The following is a 15,967-nucleotide window of genomic DNA, read 5'->3' as shown; positions in this document are numbered from 1 at the left end:
TTTGGAAAACGAACGTGTCTTTCAAACAACGTGCTGCAGCACTTGGTGCCTTCCAAACTTCTTCTCTGGTGGCAGGCCTGATTCTGTCCCTCACTAGCCCAGCCTACAGTGGAAACTCAACCTGACAATGTACTTCCTACTGAGCTGGGTCTGCTGGGGTCACAAATGCCTGCCTCAGTGCCATCAATCACTAGGTAGGCCCAAGATGAAGGAAAGACGACAAAGGAGAATTGATGAGTGACCTGACCCCACCAAACAGTCCTTACCTAGCACTTCACACTGAGAAGTGGAAAATAGCACAAGGTGCCAGCAGTAGTCACCCTGTTCTCAGTACTAACTTCCACTGTCTTGTATTTAACAATCACCATTTTTGGAAATTACCTTTTTCTGTTCTCCAGCGTTCTTCAATCCCTTCAGATTGTCTGTCTGGTTGACCAGTTTTCTTTTCTTCCTCTGTGGGTCCTGCCCCCCCTTCTTTGCACCATCCTGCAGCTTTTATGTGGTGTCCTCCTCCGGCCTTCTGTCCCTTTGACAATGCACAGCCCTTTAAAATCCACACCTAACCTCTGCTTCCTCATTTCCTGTTTCATTTGTAGCTCCTTGACCTTTCAATTTGAGTTTCTGAAGGGAAGGGCTGTGGAGATTAGTGTTAACGCTATTCGCCCAATCAATGGTCAAAATGCAAAACTACCACTTCAAATGGGTATTTTATTGAAAGAAGCACAGAGCAAGAGTTATTAATCAAGATTAAAAAATCTGTCCTGATTATTTTTTATCTTTAATTTTCCAGCTTCTACAATACGAAATCGGTTCTACTTTGCTTTACCATTACAGCCCTTGTGTGTTTGGCAGTTACAATATTCAGTTTTCAAACCAAGGTAAGCTGGGATCACTGAATCATGATCAGCTTCTCCAGTATCCTGAAGGTGAATGAACTAGCAAGACCTTGGCTCTGATACTTAAGAGGTAGAATTGACAAACTCAGGGGTAGAGTTCTAGTTGAGTATTAAATTCATGGCATGCATTTTTTTATGCATTCACTGTTTAACTCCCTGTCAAGCAAGGAATGCTACAGAAGAGAGTTAAGTACAGCAGCAATTAAGATGGTCCGACTCTGCTTAAAGATTGAGTGGTTACAGTGTAGCTTGGAAAGCCGGGCTGGATCGCAGGGTGTTGGGGAGAGATGGAGGAATAGGCAAAAATGGTACTGGCAGTTGTGGGTATCCTAAAGCAAGGAAGGAGGTATTCAATTGTGCAGAATGGGAAACCGGTTTGCTCGGGGAGCCAGCAGAAAGCTCCACCTGTTCCATAAGCAGTGCTGCAAAAATACATATCTGTCCTATCCAGTAGCTGCTGCCGACTTCTTTAGTTATACGTGTGTAAGCATACACTGCCATTGAGTGTATGTTAAGTTAATCCATTGAATGCAACATGGCAGCTTTTCGTTGACAAACTGTCCTTCTGAAATCTGTCAACTCCTAGCCTCTTGCACCTCCTGGTTTTTTTTGAAGCCCGGTCTTTGCATATCTCGCCGTTAATAAACCACTGCTAAATATGGAATGGGATCTCTTCTTGACATGACATGTAACATGGCTCATATAAGCTCAGCTTACATTGTTTCACCTTTTTCTCTGTGGGGAAAGGTACAGTGAAATGTGCCTGCTATGAAATGACACTTGTTGCAAATCCTGTCTGAGTCTGAGATGCTGGATTACTGGTTCAGTGTATGAACTGTGGTGTTTGGACTTGTAGCGACTCAGGACTGAAGGAGGTACGACCCTACCTGTCAACTCTCTTTTTTTTTGGATCTGTTCCTTGCAACTGAACTCTTGACACGTAATGTATTACAGATTTACTCATGATTTCCTTGGCTTTAGGAGGCAGTGACTTCATCTGTTTATTAGCCAAGGGTTTGATAACACTGACTAGATAAATAAACTTCAAGTGGACAACACATTTACAATAACATACAAACATCATTCATTTGAATGTAGAAAGTGGCAAAGAGCTGTCTACACTGGAGTGCAGAACAGGAGCTGAACTGCACTTCCTATCTGTAGATTTAACTGTAAATTCACTGCCAAGTCTTGGAAGGAGCTTCTTTTCTCTCTGATCTAATAGCTTCACAGAGACTGATAAAGAAGCCTGAGATTCCCTGAGATCTATTTTGAAAATACTTTTAAGTGGAACAAATGAAATTTAAAAACTGTGACTGACAGCCTGGGAGGTAATGTGAAAGATGCTTGTATTTAAATTGAATGACAGTCTCTTCCTGGGCATAATGCTTTGGATGAATTATCAGGTGTAATCTCATCTAAATCTCCAAAAGTAGCAATGAATGTTTACATATCAAGACTATATCTACAGTTATTTTCATGTCTGTTTTTCCCTATCAGCCAGATGGAGCCATTACTTGAATCTTTGTAGTTAAAATTTTCACCTTGTTTTCAAAGCCATCCATGCTCTGGTGCCTACCTACCCCTGCGAAGTTTCTGTACTTCTGCAATTCTTGTTGACAAGTGCTTGACCAATCCACCTAAAATCCCCTTGCATGGTTTGGCATCAGACTTTGTTTTTTATTAAAATGTTATACAAGCAGAAGTTAATGTTGTTTAATCTTCTACATGCCATAACTAGAAAAGTGAATTCTATAATAAATAGTGTATCACCCAAAATACTTCATTTTACTACAGGAGGATTGTACCCCTCACTTCCTCCGGTCTGGAGATGTCATGGAAGCCAGCCATCTCCATAGGGGAAATGGAAGTTGGAGACAATAATAAAGTCCCTACAGCAAGGAAGCAGGGCATTCAGCCAGTCAAGTGCACAGCAGCCAAAGTGCATCCACATTGCCCAGAATCTTGCATGGTCAACAAATATTACATAGTTGGGGGGGTGGAAGAGAAATAAACTTAAGTTCTTTTTTATGTTGCTCCTTCAAGTTAATTTTGCTTTGTTCAGAATCTAGCCATAGATTTGATAACCAAACACTTTTTTTCTCACTTTTTTTTCTAGTTTGACTTTACTTCGTGCCATGGTGTTCTGTTTGTGCTGCTGATAGTCCTTTGCATCAGTGGCTTGGTCCTGGCGATTGTGTTGCCGTTTCAGTATGTACGTAAGCTCCTCCACTATTCCTCCCATTTACTCAGACACAAATAGCTGACCCACCTTTTAACTGAGGGCCCATGACATACTCCGCAATCAACTCTATCTAAGCTTTACAGAAATGATAGATTTTAAAACAGAGTGGAGCTGACATCGTAAATGTCCTCTGCAGAACTGAGGGTTAAGTTTAAAATGCAAAGGTTGCACTGTTGGAAGGGGTTAGGGTTTCAGAAATATGGGTATTGTTAATGTCTGCATTGAATGAGATCGGAGCTCTCAATTTAGATATCACTACAGTGCTCATTTGCCAATGGGGAAAAAAGTTATTGACACCATCAGGAAATGATTGAGATGATTTGACTATATGGGCTAATTGTTGCCACTATTATTGAAAGTGTTGGCCAATGAGTGCCACTGTTATTATCAATATGGGCCAATAGGTGTTACCATTGTTGATAATGTGGGCAAAAGCAGTAACTGGTATCACTGTGTTGCTACAAAATGCACCTATTTTAGAAATCAAGAGGTCATGGTTGATACTGTCCTTATCTTGTATTTCAGGTTCCCTGGCTTCATGCTGTGTATGCAGTGCTTGGCGCAATAATTTTTACAATGGTGAGTGTTTCAGGCGGCATTTCTACTTTACAATTAAGACTTTGGATGCAAGCCTGTTCCTCACTTACTTTGGCTGTCCTACCACACTCTTGTCCCTGTTAAATTCCCATTTGGTACTGTTTCTATTGGGATATTTGACATTTTTCCCAAAGTTTAGGAAAAGTGGGTCTCCACTACTGCTGATACAAGGTAAGTTTAGTGCTTCCACCTTCCAGTGCTGCTGATGACCAGGGAATGGCCTGCATGTGTTGCTGGCTGCAGTGTTTTTAAATATTACCCTGGGCATCTTCTTCAAGAGTACACCATCAGTTCTAAGGCAGGTAAACTATTGCCTGGAGGAGCTGGACTGACCTGTTAAGCTCAAATGTGGTTCAGTGGAAAGCACTCTTGCCTCCGAATCAAAAGATTGTGGTCTCAAGACCTAGTCTAGAGATTGGACCACAAAATGTAGGCTGCTGCTGCCAGCATAGTGCTGACTGTGCTCTCTTTTGGTTGTGACATTAGAGGCCATCTGAGCTGGGTGTAAAAGATCTCATGAAACTCCTCCAATGAGAGCAGGCAAATGTTTGTCGAGATGACCCAATTTGTCATCACATTGCTGTTTGTGGAAGCTTGCTGTGCGCAAATTGGCAGCTGTATTTCTTCCGTTAGAGCAGTGACTACATTCCAAAATTACTTCATTGTCCATAAAGTGCTTTGAGACTGTCTGTAGTTGCAAACGCAAGTCATCCATTTTCTTCAATATAATCTGCATGCAAACCTATAATAACTTTAGCACAGAGAAAGCCCACTCAAATACCAAGTGCATTGTGCTTATTCTCCTCCAGTTCCTGGCCTTTGATACACAACTGCTAATAGGGAATCGTCGGTACGCAATTAGCCCTGAGGAGTACATCTTCGGGGCACTGAATATCTACCTGGACATCATTTATATCTTCACCTTCATGCTGCAGATTTTTGGCTCCAACAGAGAATAAGTCAGTCAGGATGAATGGTCTCTGCTCAACATAGACCACCAGCTGCAAGAATATCAGCCACAGAAGCACCTAAAGTTACAGCAAGTGGAGTCGCTGAGAGAATCCATTCACTCCACCTTGTCCAGTAACTCATTGGTATTAGAATTCTTTTTGTGTTAACATACTGTCAATCTAGTATAAGGTGGAACTGCACAAGCTTGTAGGTAGAAGCATAACCATAATGCATAGACTAGTGCATTTTGAGCTTTCTCTGTGCATACTTCCTAGTCTTGAATTATGAGCTTCCTTGTATTAGAGTCAGCTACCAGTGATCCAAGCTTAGCTTTCCTGTTTTTTTTTTGTCAAATTTGTATTAATTTTTGACAGACATATATTGCTATCTGGGAGGCCAGTAGCTCAACTGCCTAAGCTGCCACGCATGTGGATTAGTTCAACAGCCACAGCATAGGGTTTGATTTCCTCTTATATGCTGAAATAGATTCTGGCCTGCTTTCTTGTTCTACAGTAGAAAATCACAGCACTTTGCTGTGGTTCAGCAAATAATCACTAAAGACCTGATACCAGGCAGAGAGTTGAAGAAATAACAATAGCTATAAATGTCTTGCAAAGGATTTTCAAATCCTAATCGCTGGCTACCAGTTTTGAGCTTTCTTTTGAGACTGAGGCTGTTTTGTAACTGGCCTCAGATGTACATGGAATCCAGGGGATGTGCTCTCCACAACTTGGTTTCGGAGAAAGTTGCTCTCTCTCTCTCTTGTTTTTGGCACAATTTTAAGTACCAGTATTCACGGCTCACTGGGTAGCAGTCTCACTCCTGATTCAGGATGTCATAGGCTCAAGGCCAAGATTTGATTTCAAAATCCAGGGTGATACTCCTGGATCAGAACTGAGGGAGTACTGCAGTGCTGGCGATCTTGGCTGGCTTTTTGGTTGAGACTGGAAAGCAAAGGCCCAAGAGGACAAATGTTAAATATTCCCATGGTACTGTTGCAAAGGTGAACTCTCCATAAACAATTTTAATAGTGAATTGTCAGATCACTTATTCCATTTGCTCTATGTGGAAGCTTGCTATGCGCAAATTGGCTGTTGCATTTGCTTATGTGACTTGAAAAGTAAAGATTTTAAGCATTTGCAGAGGATGTAAAATGTACAATATAAATACAAATTCTTTCTTTTCCTCTGTACTCTGTAACCTGTAAGACTCCATTTTTAAAAAGTTCAGAGTTGCATCTTCCAAACCTAGACCAAGATTAAAGATAGAAATTTAGCAAAGATTAGTGGAAAACTAACATACTGTTGTTACTACTGGATCAGTAATCTAGACTCGGTCTAAAGGTCATGAGAAATAAGTTCAAATCTCATGAGCTGAGGAATTTCAATTCAGATGAATAATCTTCATCTTAAAATCTAATATCAATAATAGTGAGCACAAAATGATTGAGTTCTGTAAAACCCATTTTGATGCCCTAATATATTTTAGGGAAGGAAATCTGCCATCCTTACCCAGCATGGCCTATATTTGCAATGTGGTTGGCTCTTAACTGCCCCTGCCATCAAGCAAGCCACTGAGTCGTAGTCAAGAAGTTGACTCACCACCCACCTGCTAAAAGACAATTGGGGATAGGCATAAACGCGATGCCTACGTTCCCAGAATGTATATTCAAAAATGTTTAAAAATCTTGGTTGAGGGATGATGGCCATGATTCAAAGGTCCAGTGTCCCTGGATTTACTGTTGAGTTCCCTGATTGGACCAAATTAATAGCCCCAATCAGGGAGCTCTGTTTGACAGATAGAAATAAGAATGTCAGATGTTTTGTTCACTCTGAGCTGGCTGTGAGGAAGCCAGACCAGTATCGAGTACTATGCACGTGTAAATAAAGGGTGACTTGGCAATGGTATACTGGCCTCTGCCACTGAAATATGCTTCTAAAGGTATTCACTCAACAGTCATCTGAGTCGGATTAAGCATTTTTTGACATCATGCTATTATTTGGGAAGCTTGACTCGTTTTGATCTGTTGAAGACTGTCACTGTCTGGAAAGAATGCATTACTTTATGGACAAATGACACTTGGAGCAGATGAAAAGCAACAAGTAATTCTTCTGACAGCTTGTGGACCTGCAGCTTTTTTTTTGTTTGGTTATTAGGGGCCTCACATTTCCTGGGTACCAGATATATAATCTTTCAAGTTAATGGATTTATGTATAGAATATTATGACTTCAAGCCACCTCTAATGCTGAGATGCCATAGGTTTTACTCTGCAATGTGAGAACCAGGAGAAACTATGGTGGGAGTTTTGATGAGGTTAAAATGACTGGTAGAGACATGTGCCTTTTTAAGGATTAAACCAAAGAGATGTTAAGGAAATTTTTTAGCATGTGGGATGAATGATGTAACCATGCAAAAGTACCAACAGGTTGAAACCCAACTGGACAGTACAACAGGCACTCTAACTAACTGGCTTTGTCATTAGAAAATGCAGCAAGTGAAATATGAGTTACAGGGTATGTTAACAGAAGTGGACACCCTCCCCAGGCTGACTGAGCTTGGGGCAGACCATTAGAGGGAAGGCAATGCAGAGCCTCACTCAGGACATTATTATTCTGAATAGAGGGACTCTAGGTCAGCCCACAGCAGAACGTCAAACAAAGCCAAGCCTCGGCCAATGGTTAAAGTAGTCTTTCGGACCTGGGCCGGCAAGCCCTTGAAGTCGCTGCTGGTACACAGACTCAACAGTAAAAGAGTCCCACTAGGACTGAATTGAGTGAGAGAACTTGGAGGCCAGTATCCAGGAAAATGTATATCTTGGAAGTCTGACTGACAGCTGATTTGAATGTTACTAAGAAATTTAACTGCTCCAAATCAGAACCAACCAAATAATCTGGTTAAATGGTCACCTGGTTCTATTGGAAGTTGTAACCAGCACAGCTGTATCAGTGAATGCAGAACCAGTCCTTAACAAAAATTCTCTCTTGACCCCCAACTCTAACTTGGCATAAGACCTGTGCTAGTCTGAGAATGTACACCCTGGGAAATAGTTATAGATTTAAGGGTACAACTTTGGTTCTGCTCTCTTATGAGAAGCAGCTGGCTCAGTTACCAGTGATTGGGTCTGATCCTTTTTACTATAAAATTGATTGAGAAAGGTTCAACTTGATTGGCTTGACCGTTTTCGATCAGAAAATGGCTGCTTGAGTGAAGTCCTAATTAAATACCTAGAAGCTTTTCAGGAAGCTCTAGGGACTGCTAAACGAGTCAGGGCCATGTTGCATGTTGACCAGGAAGCAATCCCCTGATTCTGCAAGGCCTGCCTAGTGCCATTTGCCTTGCAAAAGTAGAGGCAGAAATCAAAGCTGGAAAGCGAAGGAATCATCAAACCAGTACAATTTGCAAGATGGGCAGCACTGCTCGTACTGATTGTGAACTGAGCTGTCAGGTTTCACCTTTAGTGGGGACTTTAACAAATGGTAAATTACTTGCAGCTGCATAGGTACCTAATCCCTTTGCAAGAGGACTAATTGGGGGGGGGGGGGTTTGCTGTCCTTCGCGAAGCTGGATGTGAGCCATGCATACCTGCAATTGTGGTTAGATTTCCAAAAGTATGCTATAGTTAATACCCATGAAGGTTTCCACCAATATCTGGAGACTGCTATTTGGGGTATCATCAGCCTGTGCCATATTTCAGTGGATAATGGAAAACGTTTTACAAGGTCCACCCCACGTTGTCACTTATCTGGATTGTATGATAATAAGGGGAAAGACAAACAGAGAGCACTTGGAGAGCTTGGACGTAGTCCTTAGGCATATGCCCACCTGGGAGAAATATCTGAGAAGAGAAAAATGTATGTTCCAAGCACCCGACGAGAGAGTCATGCCTGACACAGAGGAAGATGGTCATCCTTGTTGTAGTTCAGTCATCTTGGCTCCAGGACATCTCTGCAGGAATTCCTCAGGGTAGTGTCATTGGCCCAACCATCTTCAGTTGCTTCATCAATGACCTTCCCTCTATCATATGGTCAGAAGTGGGGATGTTCGCTAATGATTGTGCAACGTTCAGCACTTTGCATCTCCGCTGATACAGTCCATATTCAAATGTAACACAATCTGGTTGATATCTAGGCTTGGGCTGATAAGTGGTAAGTAACATTGTGCCACACAAATGCCAGGCTATGACCAACACCAATAAGAGACAATCTAACTACCTCCCCTTGATATTCAATGGTGTTACTATCACTGAACTCGCTAGCAACATCCTGGAAGCTATCATTGATCACAAACTCAACTGGACTCACCCCATAAATAGCAGCTACACGAGCAGGTCAGAGGCTATGAATACTGCAGTGAGCAACTCCCCAAAGCCTGTCCACCATCTCCAAGGCACAAGTCAGGAGTGTGATGGAATACACCCCACTTACCTGGATGGGTGCAGCTCCAACAACACTCAAGAAGCTTGACACCATCCAAGACAAAGCAGCCCCTGCTTGATTGGCATCACATCCACAAGCATCCACTCCCTCCACCACCCACACTCAGTAGCAGCAGTGTGTACCATCTACAAGATGCACTACAGAAATTCACCCAAGATCCTCAGACAGCACCTTCCAAACCCACGCCCACTTCCATCTAGAAGGGCAAGGGCAGCAGATACATGGGAACACCATCCCCTACAAGTTTCTCTGCTGTTCCTTCACTGTCATTGGATCCAAATCCTAGAACTCACTCCTTTTAATGGCATTGTGGGTCAACCCACAGCAGGTGGAGTGCAGCAGTTCAAGAAGTCAGCTCACCACCACCTTCTCAAAAGCAACTAGGGACGGGTAATTAATGCTGGCCCAGCCAGCAACACCTCGTTCCACAACATGAATAAATAAGAAACAAAAGAGTTGGATTTGAGAGACAACAAGACCAGGCTACACCCGTTGGAGGATAAAGTGAATGTGACCAAGAATGTCCCTGCTCCCATGTTTGTAACAGGGCTTTAAGCCTTTCCTTGGGTTGATAAATTATTACGGAAAGTTCATATGTAACCTGGCATCCATCCTGGCACCCTTACACCTGCTACTAACAAAAGTCAGTCTTGGAAATGGTCTTGTAGCCGTGACCTAGCCTTTAGGGATGTGAAGAAGCAGCTATCATTATATAAAGTGTTAGCAGACTACAATACTAAGCCAGATCTGGTGCTGACATGTGATGCCTTCCCACACAGTATCAAAGTAGTGTTGGCTCACGGATGGCCCAATGAGAAGGAACGTCCAATAGTGTATGCTTCCCAGGCTTTGGCTGATGCAGAACACAAACGCTGCCCTGAGAGAGACCCAAGGTTTGATGGTCATCTTTCATGTGGAAAATGTTTACCAATACCTTTTTACAGATGAAAATTTGTAATAGTAACAGACACAAACCCCTGCTGGGGTTACTCAAAAGAGGACAAGGCTGTGCTCTCCAGAGCTTCAGGTTGAGTTCAGCAATGGGCTCTCATTTTCTAAGTGTATACAATTACAAGTGGAAACACCAGGAACCTGTGTAGCAAATGCAGCTGCCTTGAGCCATCTCCTGCTAGCAGATATACCACTGGTGATGCCACCACTAGAAGAGGCTTTTAAACTTTCTGGACACCTTTCCAGTCTTAGCTGGTAATCTCAGACATTGGATGCAAAATGATCTGGTCCTGGCAAAACTAAAACAGCTGCTGATGATGGGGAAAGCAGAAAGGCCATCACAACCAGGATTGAAACCTCTGGACCCAGAGAGAGCAGATCACTGTAGAGGACGGCATATTATTATGGAGACCATGGAAATGGCTGAGTAAACCCTGGACTTGATTACATGTCGACTATGCCAGTCCTTTCATGGGTTCAACATTCTTGGTCGTTGTGGATGCCTACTCAATGTGTTTGGACGTGCATAGAGTTCATTTGTCAAACACAGGAATGATGATAGAAAAGCTGCAAACCTTGTTTGCAGTATACAGACTCCCAGAGGTGTTGGTTACAGACAATGGGCCATCGTTTACCAACAGAGAATTTGAGTATTTCCGAAAGTCAATTGGCATTTGGCATATAAGGACAGCTCCCTACCATCCAGTGTCCAACGATCTGGCAGAAAGAGCAGTTCAAATTTTGAAGGTCGGCTTAGAGAAACAGCCTTACAGGTTCACTAGAAACCAAACTGTCCTGGTTCCTATTTGATTATCGTGTCACCCCTCATGTAGCTATAGGGATAGCTCCAGCAGAATTGCTAATGAGGAGAAGATTCCACCTCAGGTTAAGTCTGATCTTCCCTGACCTGGTGGGGCGGGGGGAAGAGGACGAAACAACATCAGGAACACCAAGGCCGCACACAAGACTCCTCTAAGTGACCGAGACAGTTTACTTAAGGATGAAGTTTGGTGTAGGAACTGTGGAAATGGCCTTCTATTGACATGAAAGCTGCACACTCATAAACAGGGCAGGAACAAAACATAGCTGACCCCTCAGAGCAACTGGAAAGGCTGTCAGAAACCATGGGTTCTCCTAGCATCGAAGAAAATCAGAGTCTGATATGGACACAGCAGATGTCGCTGCCTTGACGCCTTTACTGCCTGAAGAAAGGGATGAATTTCTTCTGCGATGTGGGGGCGGGAGGCCAGCTATGGTCCAGTACAGACTGCCGTATCTGAGGCTGAGTTGGAGGAACGAGACGCGGTGCAAAAACGCACCAGGCTGGTTACAAGAGAAAGAACAGGCCTACATGCCTGGACTTGGAGAGGAAGGGATGTAGTGATTATAACAAGGTCAGCCAGGTGGACCTCATAGAATATGAGTTCCCTGAATGGGGCTGTTTATCTGGTCCAATTAGGGACCCCTGGCTGACAGATAAACAGGAATGTCAGGGGTTCTGCTCACACTAAGAGCTGGCTCTGAGGGAGCCTGACCAGTGTCAAGGATGCTCCATGTTTAAATAAAGGGTGCCTTAGTGGCAGAATACCAGCCTCTGTGGAGTTATTTCAGGATCCATCGTGACTGATAATGGAAACTGGCAGATAATTTCAAATTATGCAATGCCCCTTGGCCAAAGAATTGAAATGAGTACAGAAAGAAAACATATACATCTCAGAGTGATGGATAGGATTTGATTAGTCACCATTAAGTCTTCCACAAATGATGCTGGATAGAACATTATAACTAAACACATCCTTAACCCCCTCCTACAGCCGTGAAAAACCAGGCTCAATAAAGCAAAAAAAACTTTGGAAAATTCCTCTTTGATACCCTTGTACAATAGGACTTAGTTGAGGAGATCACATTGACCAAGTGCTATTGAATTTAATAAAATAAATAACAAAAGAATTTTGTTTCCTTTTCTAAAAAGGATAAAAATCTAGATCGTAAAGGAAGCTTTGCAATGAAATCTCGCGCAAAGCTGCTTATGCTGAGAAGTTTGGCAACGATAAGGGTGGCAGACAATGGGCTCGTTGCTCTGTATCTCACAAGTCCTGGGTCAGAGACAGAGATGATTCTTTTGGCAAACTTTATTCCAGAAAGTCTGAATGCAATCGTCAGTCATTTTCTCCTCCAATTTTCATTTTGTTTTAAGGCCTTTTGGCTTGGAGATTTATACTTAGAAAAGAAAACTGTTTCCACCTATAAATTTGCATTGCTGTTTTAATTTTGCTCTTGTTATTCCTTTTGGTTCCTGTATTTTCCTGAATGACAAAGGATAGTCTCAGTTGATTTAATACCTGTTAGGGCCTCCAGCATTCAACCCGTCCACCATTCCCCAACACTGATTACCCCCAATGGAAATGCATACCTTCTCCCATCATGCCACATAGTCCCTCATACCCCATGCCAATTCAACACCAACCCACGCAGTTTCCACCATGGGCAGACTTCAGGAGTCACGTGGAGATGGAAAGATACAATATTCCTAAAAGTCTAATACAAACCTTGCCATGCACACTTGATTGTGAGAGTAAACACTCATTTTCGAAAGCATCAAACCTTTTAAATCTACTTATGATTAATCTCATATAAAAGCAAATAAATGTCTGTTCATACCTCTAATCCTTTACTAGTCTCTTTTAAGCTGTCAATCAACTGGGAACTCAAAACCCACTGCTGATGTAATTGCATCTTTGAAACTCAGTGAAGCATTCATAATGAATAGCTGCTGTAAAGATATCAATGGTGACCTCTATTGAAAGGATCCTGTGATGCAGTGGTAATATCCCTACTTCTGGGCCAAAAGATTTTGGTTGAAGTCCCATGTGCCACAAAGGCATGTTATGACATGTCTGAACAGTTTGCTTTTAACAAGAAAGCTTTCTAAAGACTGCTCAAACACCAACTGGCTTGTCAATTGGAGCTTTTCACCAGAGGTTTCACAAACAACTAAAGGCAGTTTTCTTTCATAGTTCAAGGTGATTTAAAAATAGCATCAGATTGCGACAGGACCTCTGCCCTTTACAAGCTTTTGTGTTTACTCAAAACATTTGTAACTTCCACAATACAGGTTAAGGCCCTTGTAACAGTCAAAGTAGGGTCTGTTTGAATTCAGCACTAAGTTGAAATGCCCCTACTGAGTTTTGGCTGCCCTCCTGTGTGAATCACACCACTCCTCTTTCCCTACCAGCAACAATAAGGGGAGCATATCTGTATTGAGGCTCCAACTCACCATCTTTAAAATTCCACAGAGCCTTCCCAACTCCGTGAAAATCCAGTTCAAAGACTTTGTGATAACAAAGTGTGGGGCTGGATGAACACAGCAGGCCAAGCAGCATCTCAGGAGCACAAAAGCTGACGTTTCGGACTGGACCCTCTCTGATGAAGGGTCTAGGCCCGAAACGTCAGCTTTTGTGCTCCTGAGATGCTGCTGGGCCTGCTGTGTTCATCCAGCTCCACACTTTGTTATCTTGGATTCTCCAGCATCTGCAGTTCCCATTATCTCTCAAAGACTTTGTGTTTGGCATGCCATGATCACTACTGTTTAGAAGGACATGATGGTCCTTGAATTGGGTGCAGAGAGGATTTATCACATTGATTCTAGAGTTGAAGGCTATTAGCTGTGAGTAGATTGTAGAAGCTGGGATTGTGCTTGCAAAAAAGTAAGTTGAGGGGAGACACAATACAGGTGAGCACGAGTATGACAGGCTTAGATAAGACAAACAAAGAAAAGCTGTTCCCATTAACTGATGGTACAAGGACTAGAGAACACGGATTTAAGGTTTTGGGCAGGTGATGTGGCGGTGGCGGTGGCGGCGGCGGCGGGGCGGATTGCACAACAGAACCTTTGTATAGCGAGTGGCAACGACCTGGAGCCCACTGCCTGTGACAGTGGTGCAAGTGAAAAGGAAATTAGGGCTCGGGCGGTGAAGACCCACATGAGAATTTCATCTCTCTCTCTTGGTTTAATTATGTAAGAGATGTCCCTCAATTACACTGAAATGGCTGTGAAACCAATTTAGAGATATGAAGAAATCATTCTCTTAAAAAGGATTTGATTGCTACGGTGCCAAAAGAATTAAGAATCTACTGATGACCATGAAATCATTGCCGATTATTGGGAATACCCATCCGGTTCACTAATGGCCATTAGTGAACGAAATCTGCCACCCTTACCTGGTCAGGCCTACATGTGACTCCAGACCCACAGCAATGTGGTTGACTCTTAACTACTCTCTGAAATGGCTGAGCAAGACACTCAGTACAAGGGCAGCTAGGGGTGGGCAATAAATACTTGCTGGCCAGCAACATTCGTATCCCACAAGTGGATAATAAAAAAAATACAAATTGTTCTCACACATCTTAAAGTCTGTGGCAGTTGCAACATTTGTGTTCCTATATGTGGAGGATGAGGTAAAGCAATCTAAAGTGTCTGTTTCAATCTTCGCGTACACACCAAAGTGAATTGCATCTGATAAGATTGCTAGGATGACTGCAATTAACCCCTTAATTATTTAACAAGTGTTCAGTCATTTTAAAATTAATTTTCTTTCTGAACAGTTCTGAACAGTTTGCTAGATATTCTTGATTTGGGACTTAGGTTAGTGAGCTGTGATAGTACTCAGCCTATTACTCAGTGGTTAACACTGCTGCCTCACAGCGCCCAGGTTCGATTCCAGCCTCTGATCACTGTCTGCATGAAGTTTGCACATTCTCCCTGTGTCTGTACAGGTTTCCTCCAGGTGGTCCAGTTTCCTCCCACAGTCCAAAGATGTGTAGGCTGGGTGGATTGCCCATGGTAAATGTCGGGTTATGGGATACAATAGGAGATTGGGGGTTGGACTTGGGTGGGATGCTGTTTGGAGGGTCTGTGCCCACTTAATGGGCCAAATGGCCGCCTTCCACACTACAAGGGTTCTATGATTATTGGAACAGAACAGGATAGGCCTTTTGGCCCACCATGCCTGTGGCAACCATGATATCATTTTAAACTAATCTCATCTGCCTGCAGATAATCCATGTCCCTCAGTTCCCTGTCTGTTCATGTGTCCGTCTTAATGTCTCTTAAGCACTGTTATCCTATCTGCCTCTACCACTTCTCCTGGCTGTTTGTTTCAGGCACCTAGCCTCTCAATGTAGAAAACTTGCCTTGCAAGTCTACTTTAAACTTTCGCCCTCTCGCCTGCTGGTATTTGATATTTCCACCCTGGGAAAAAGACTCCAATTGTCCATCCATCCATACCTCTCATAATTTTATCAGGTCACCCCTCGGCTTCCAAAGCTGTAGCAAAAACAATCAAATTTGTCCGATCTCCTTATTGGTAATACACTCCAAACCAGGCAACATCCTGATAAAAACCAAAAGAACTGCGGATGCTGTAAATCAGGAACAAAAACAAAGTTGCTGGAAAAGCTCAGCAGGTCTGGCAGCATCTGTGGAGGAGAAAACAGAGTTAACGTTTCGGGTCCGGTGACCCTTCCTCAGACCTGATGGTGGATGGGAAAACGTCAGTTTATATGCAGAAAATAAGGAGGTTGGTGGGATAGGGAGAAAATGATAGGATAGACCCCAAAGAGAGAGAAAGACAATTGGACAGACAAAGGAGTTGCTAACGATCTGAGATAACAAAGTGTGGAGCTGGATGAACACAGCAGGCCAAGCAGCATCTTAGGAGCATAAAAGCTGACGTTTTGGGCCTAGACCCTTTATCAGAGCATCCTTTTCTGATGAAGGGTCTAGGCCCGAAACGTCAGCTTCTGTGCTCCTAAGATGCTGCATGGCCTGCTGTGTTCATCCAGCTCCACACTTTGTTACCTCAGATTCTCCAGCATCTGCAGTTCCCAT

The 15,967-nt window shown here is 43.0% G+C and overlaps 1 protein-coding gene across 3 annotated transcripts in view; it reads left to right on the top strand.

Moving 5' to 3' along the window:
* LOC125448259 (protein lifeguard 2-like) overlaps window positions 1-15,967 on the top strand; it is a 63,374-nt gene that overhangs the window by 24,625 nt on the left and 22,782 nt on the right. For 2 of the 3 annotated variants that reach the window (XM_048523413.2, XM_048523412.2), the window contains exons 9-12: window positions 791-878; window positions 3,016-3,111; window positions 3,667-3,720; window positions 4,548-13,444. In XM_048523413.2, coding sequence (XP_048379370.1) covers window positions 791-878; window positions 3,016-3,111; window positions 3,667-3,720; window positions 4,548-4,697 — 388 coding nt within the window. In that variant the 3' untranslated portion in view covers window positions 4,698-13,444. Of the gene's footprint in view, window positions 1-790; window positions 879-3,015; window positions 3,112-3,666; window positions 3,721-4,547; window positions 13,445-15,967 lie in introns of those variants that run through there. The other variant, XM_048523414.2, reaches the window with a different exon arrangement.

The sequence above is a fragment of the Stegostoma tigrinum genome, chromosome X, assembly GCF_030684315.1.
Source record: "Stegostoma tigrinum isolate sSteTig4 chromosome X, sSteTig4.hap1, whole genome shotgun sequence".
Classification (NCBI taxonomy): Eukaryota; Metazoa; Chordata; class Chondrichthyes; order Orectolobiformes; family Stegostomatidae; genus Stegostoma; species Stegostoma tigrinum.
Note: the sequence above shows the minus strand (reverse complement) of the source record. Positions and strands in the feature narration are given on the sequence as shown.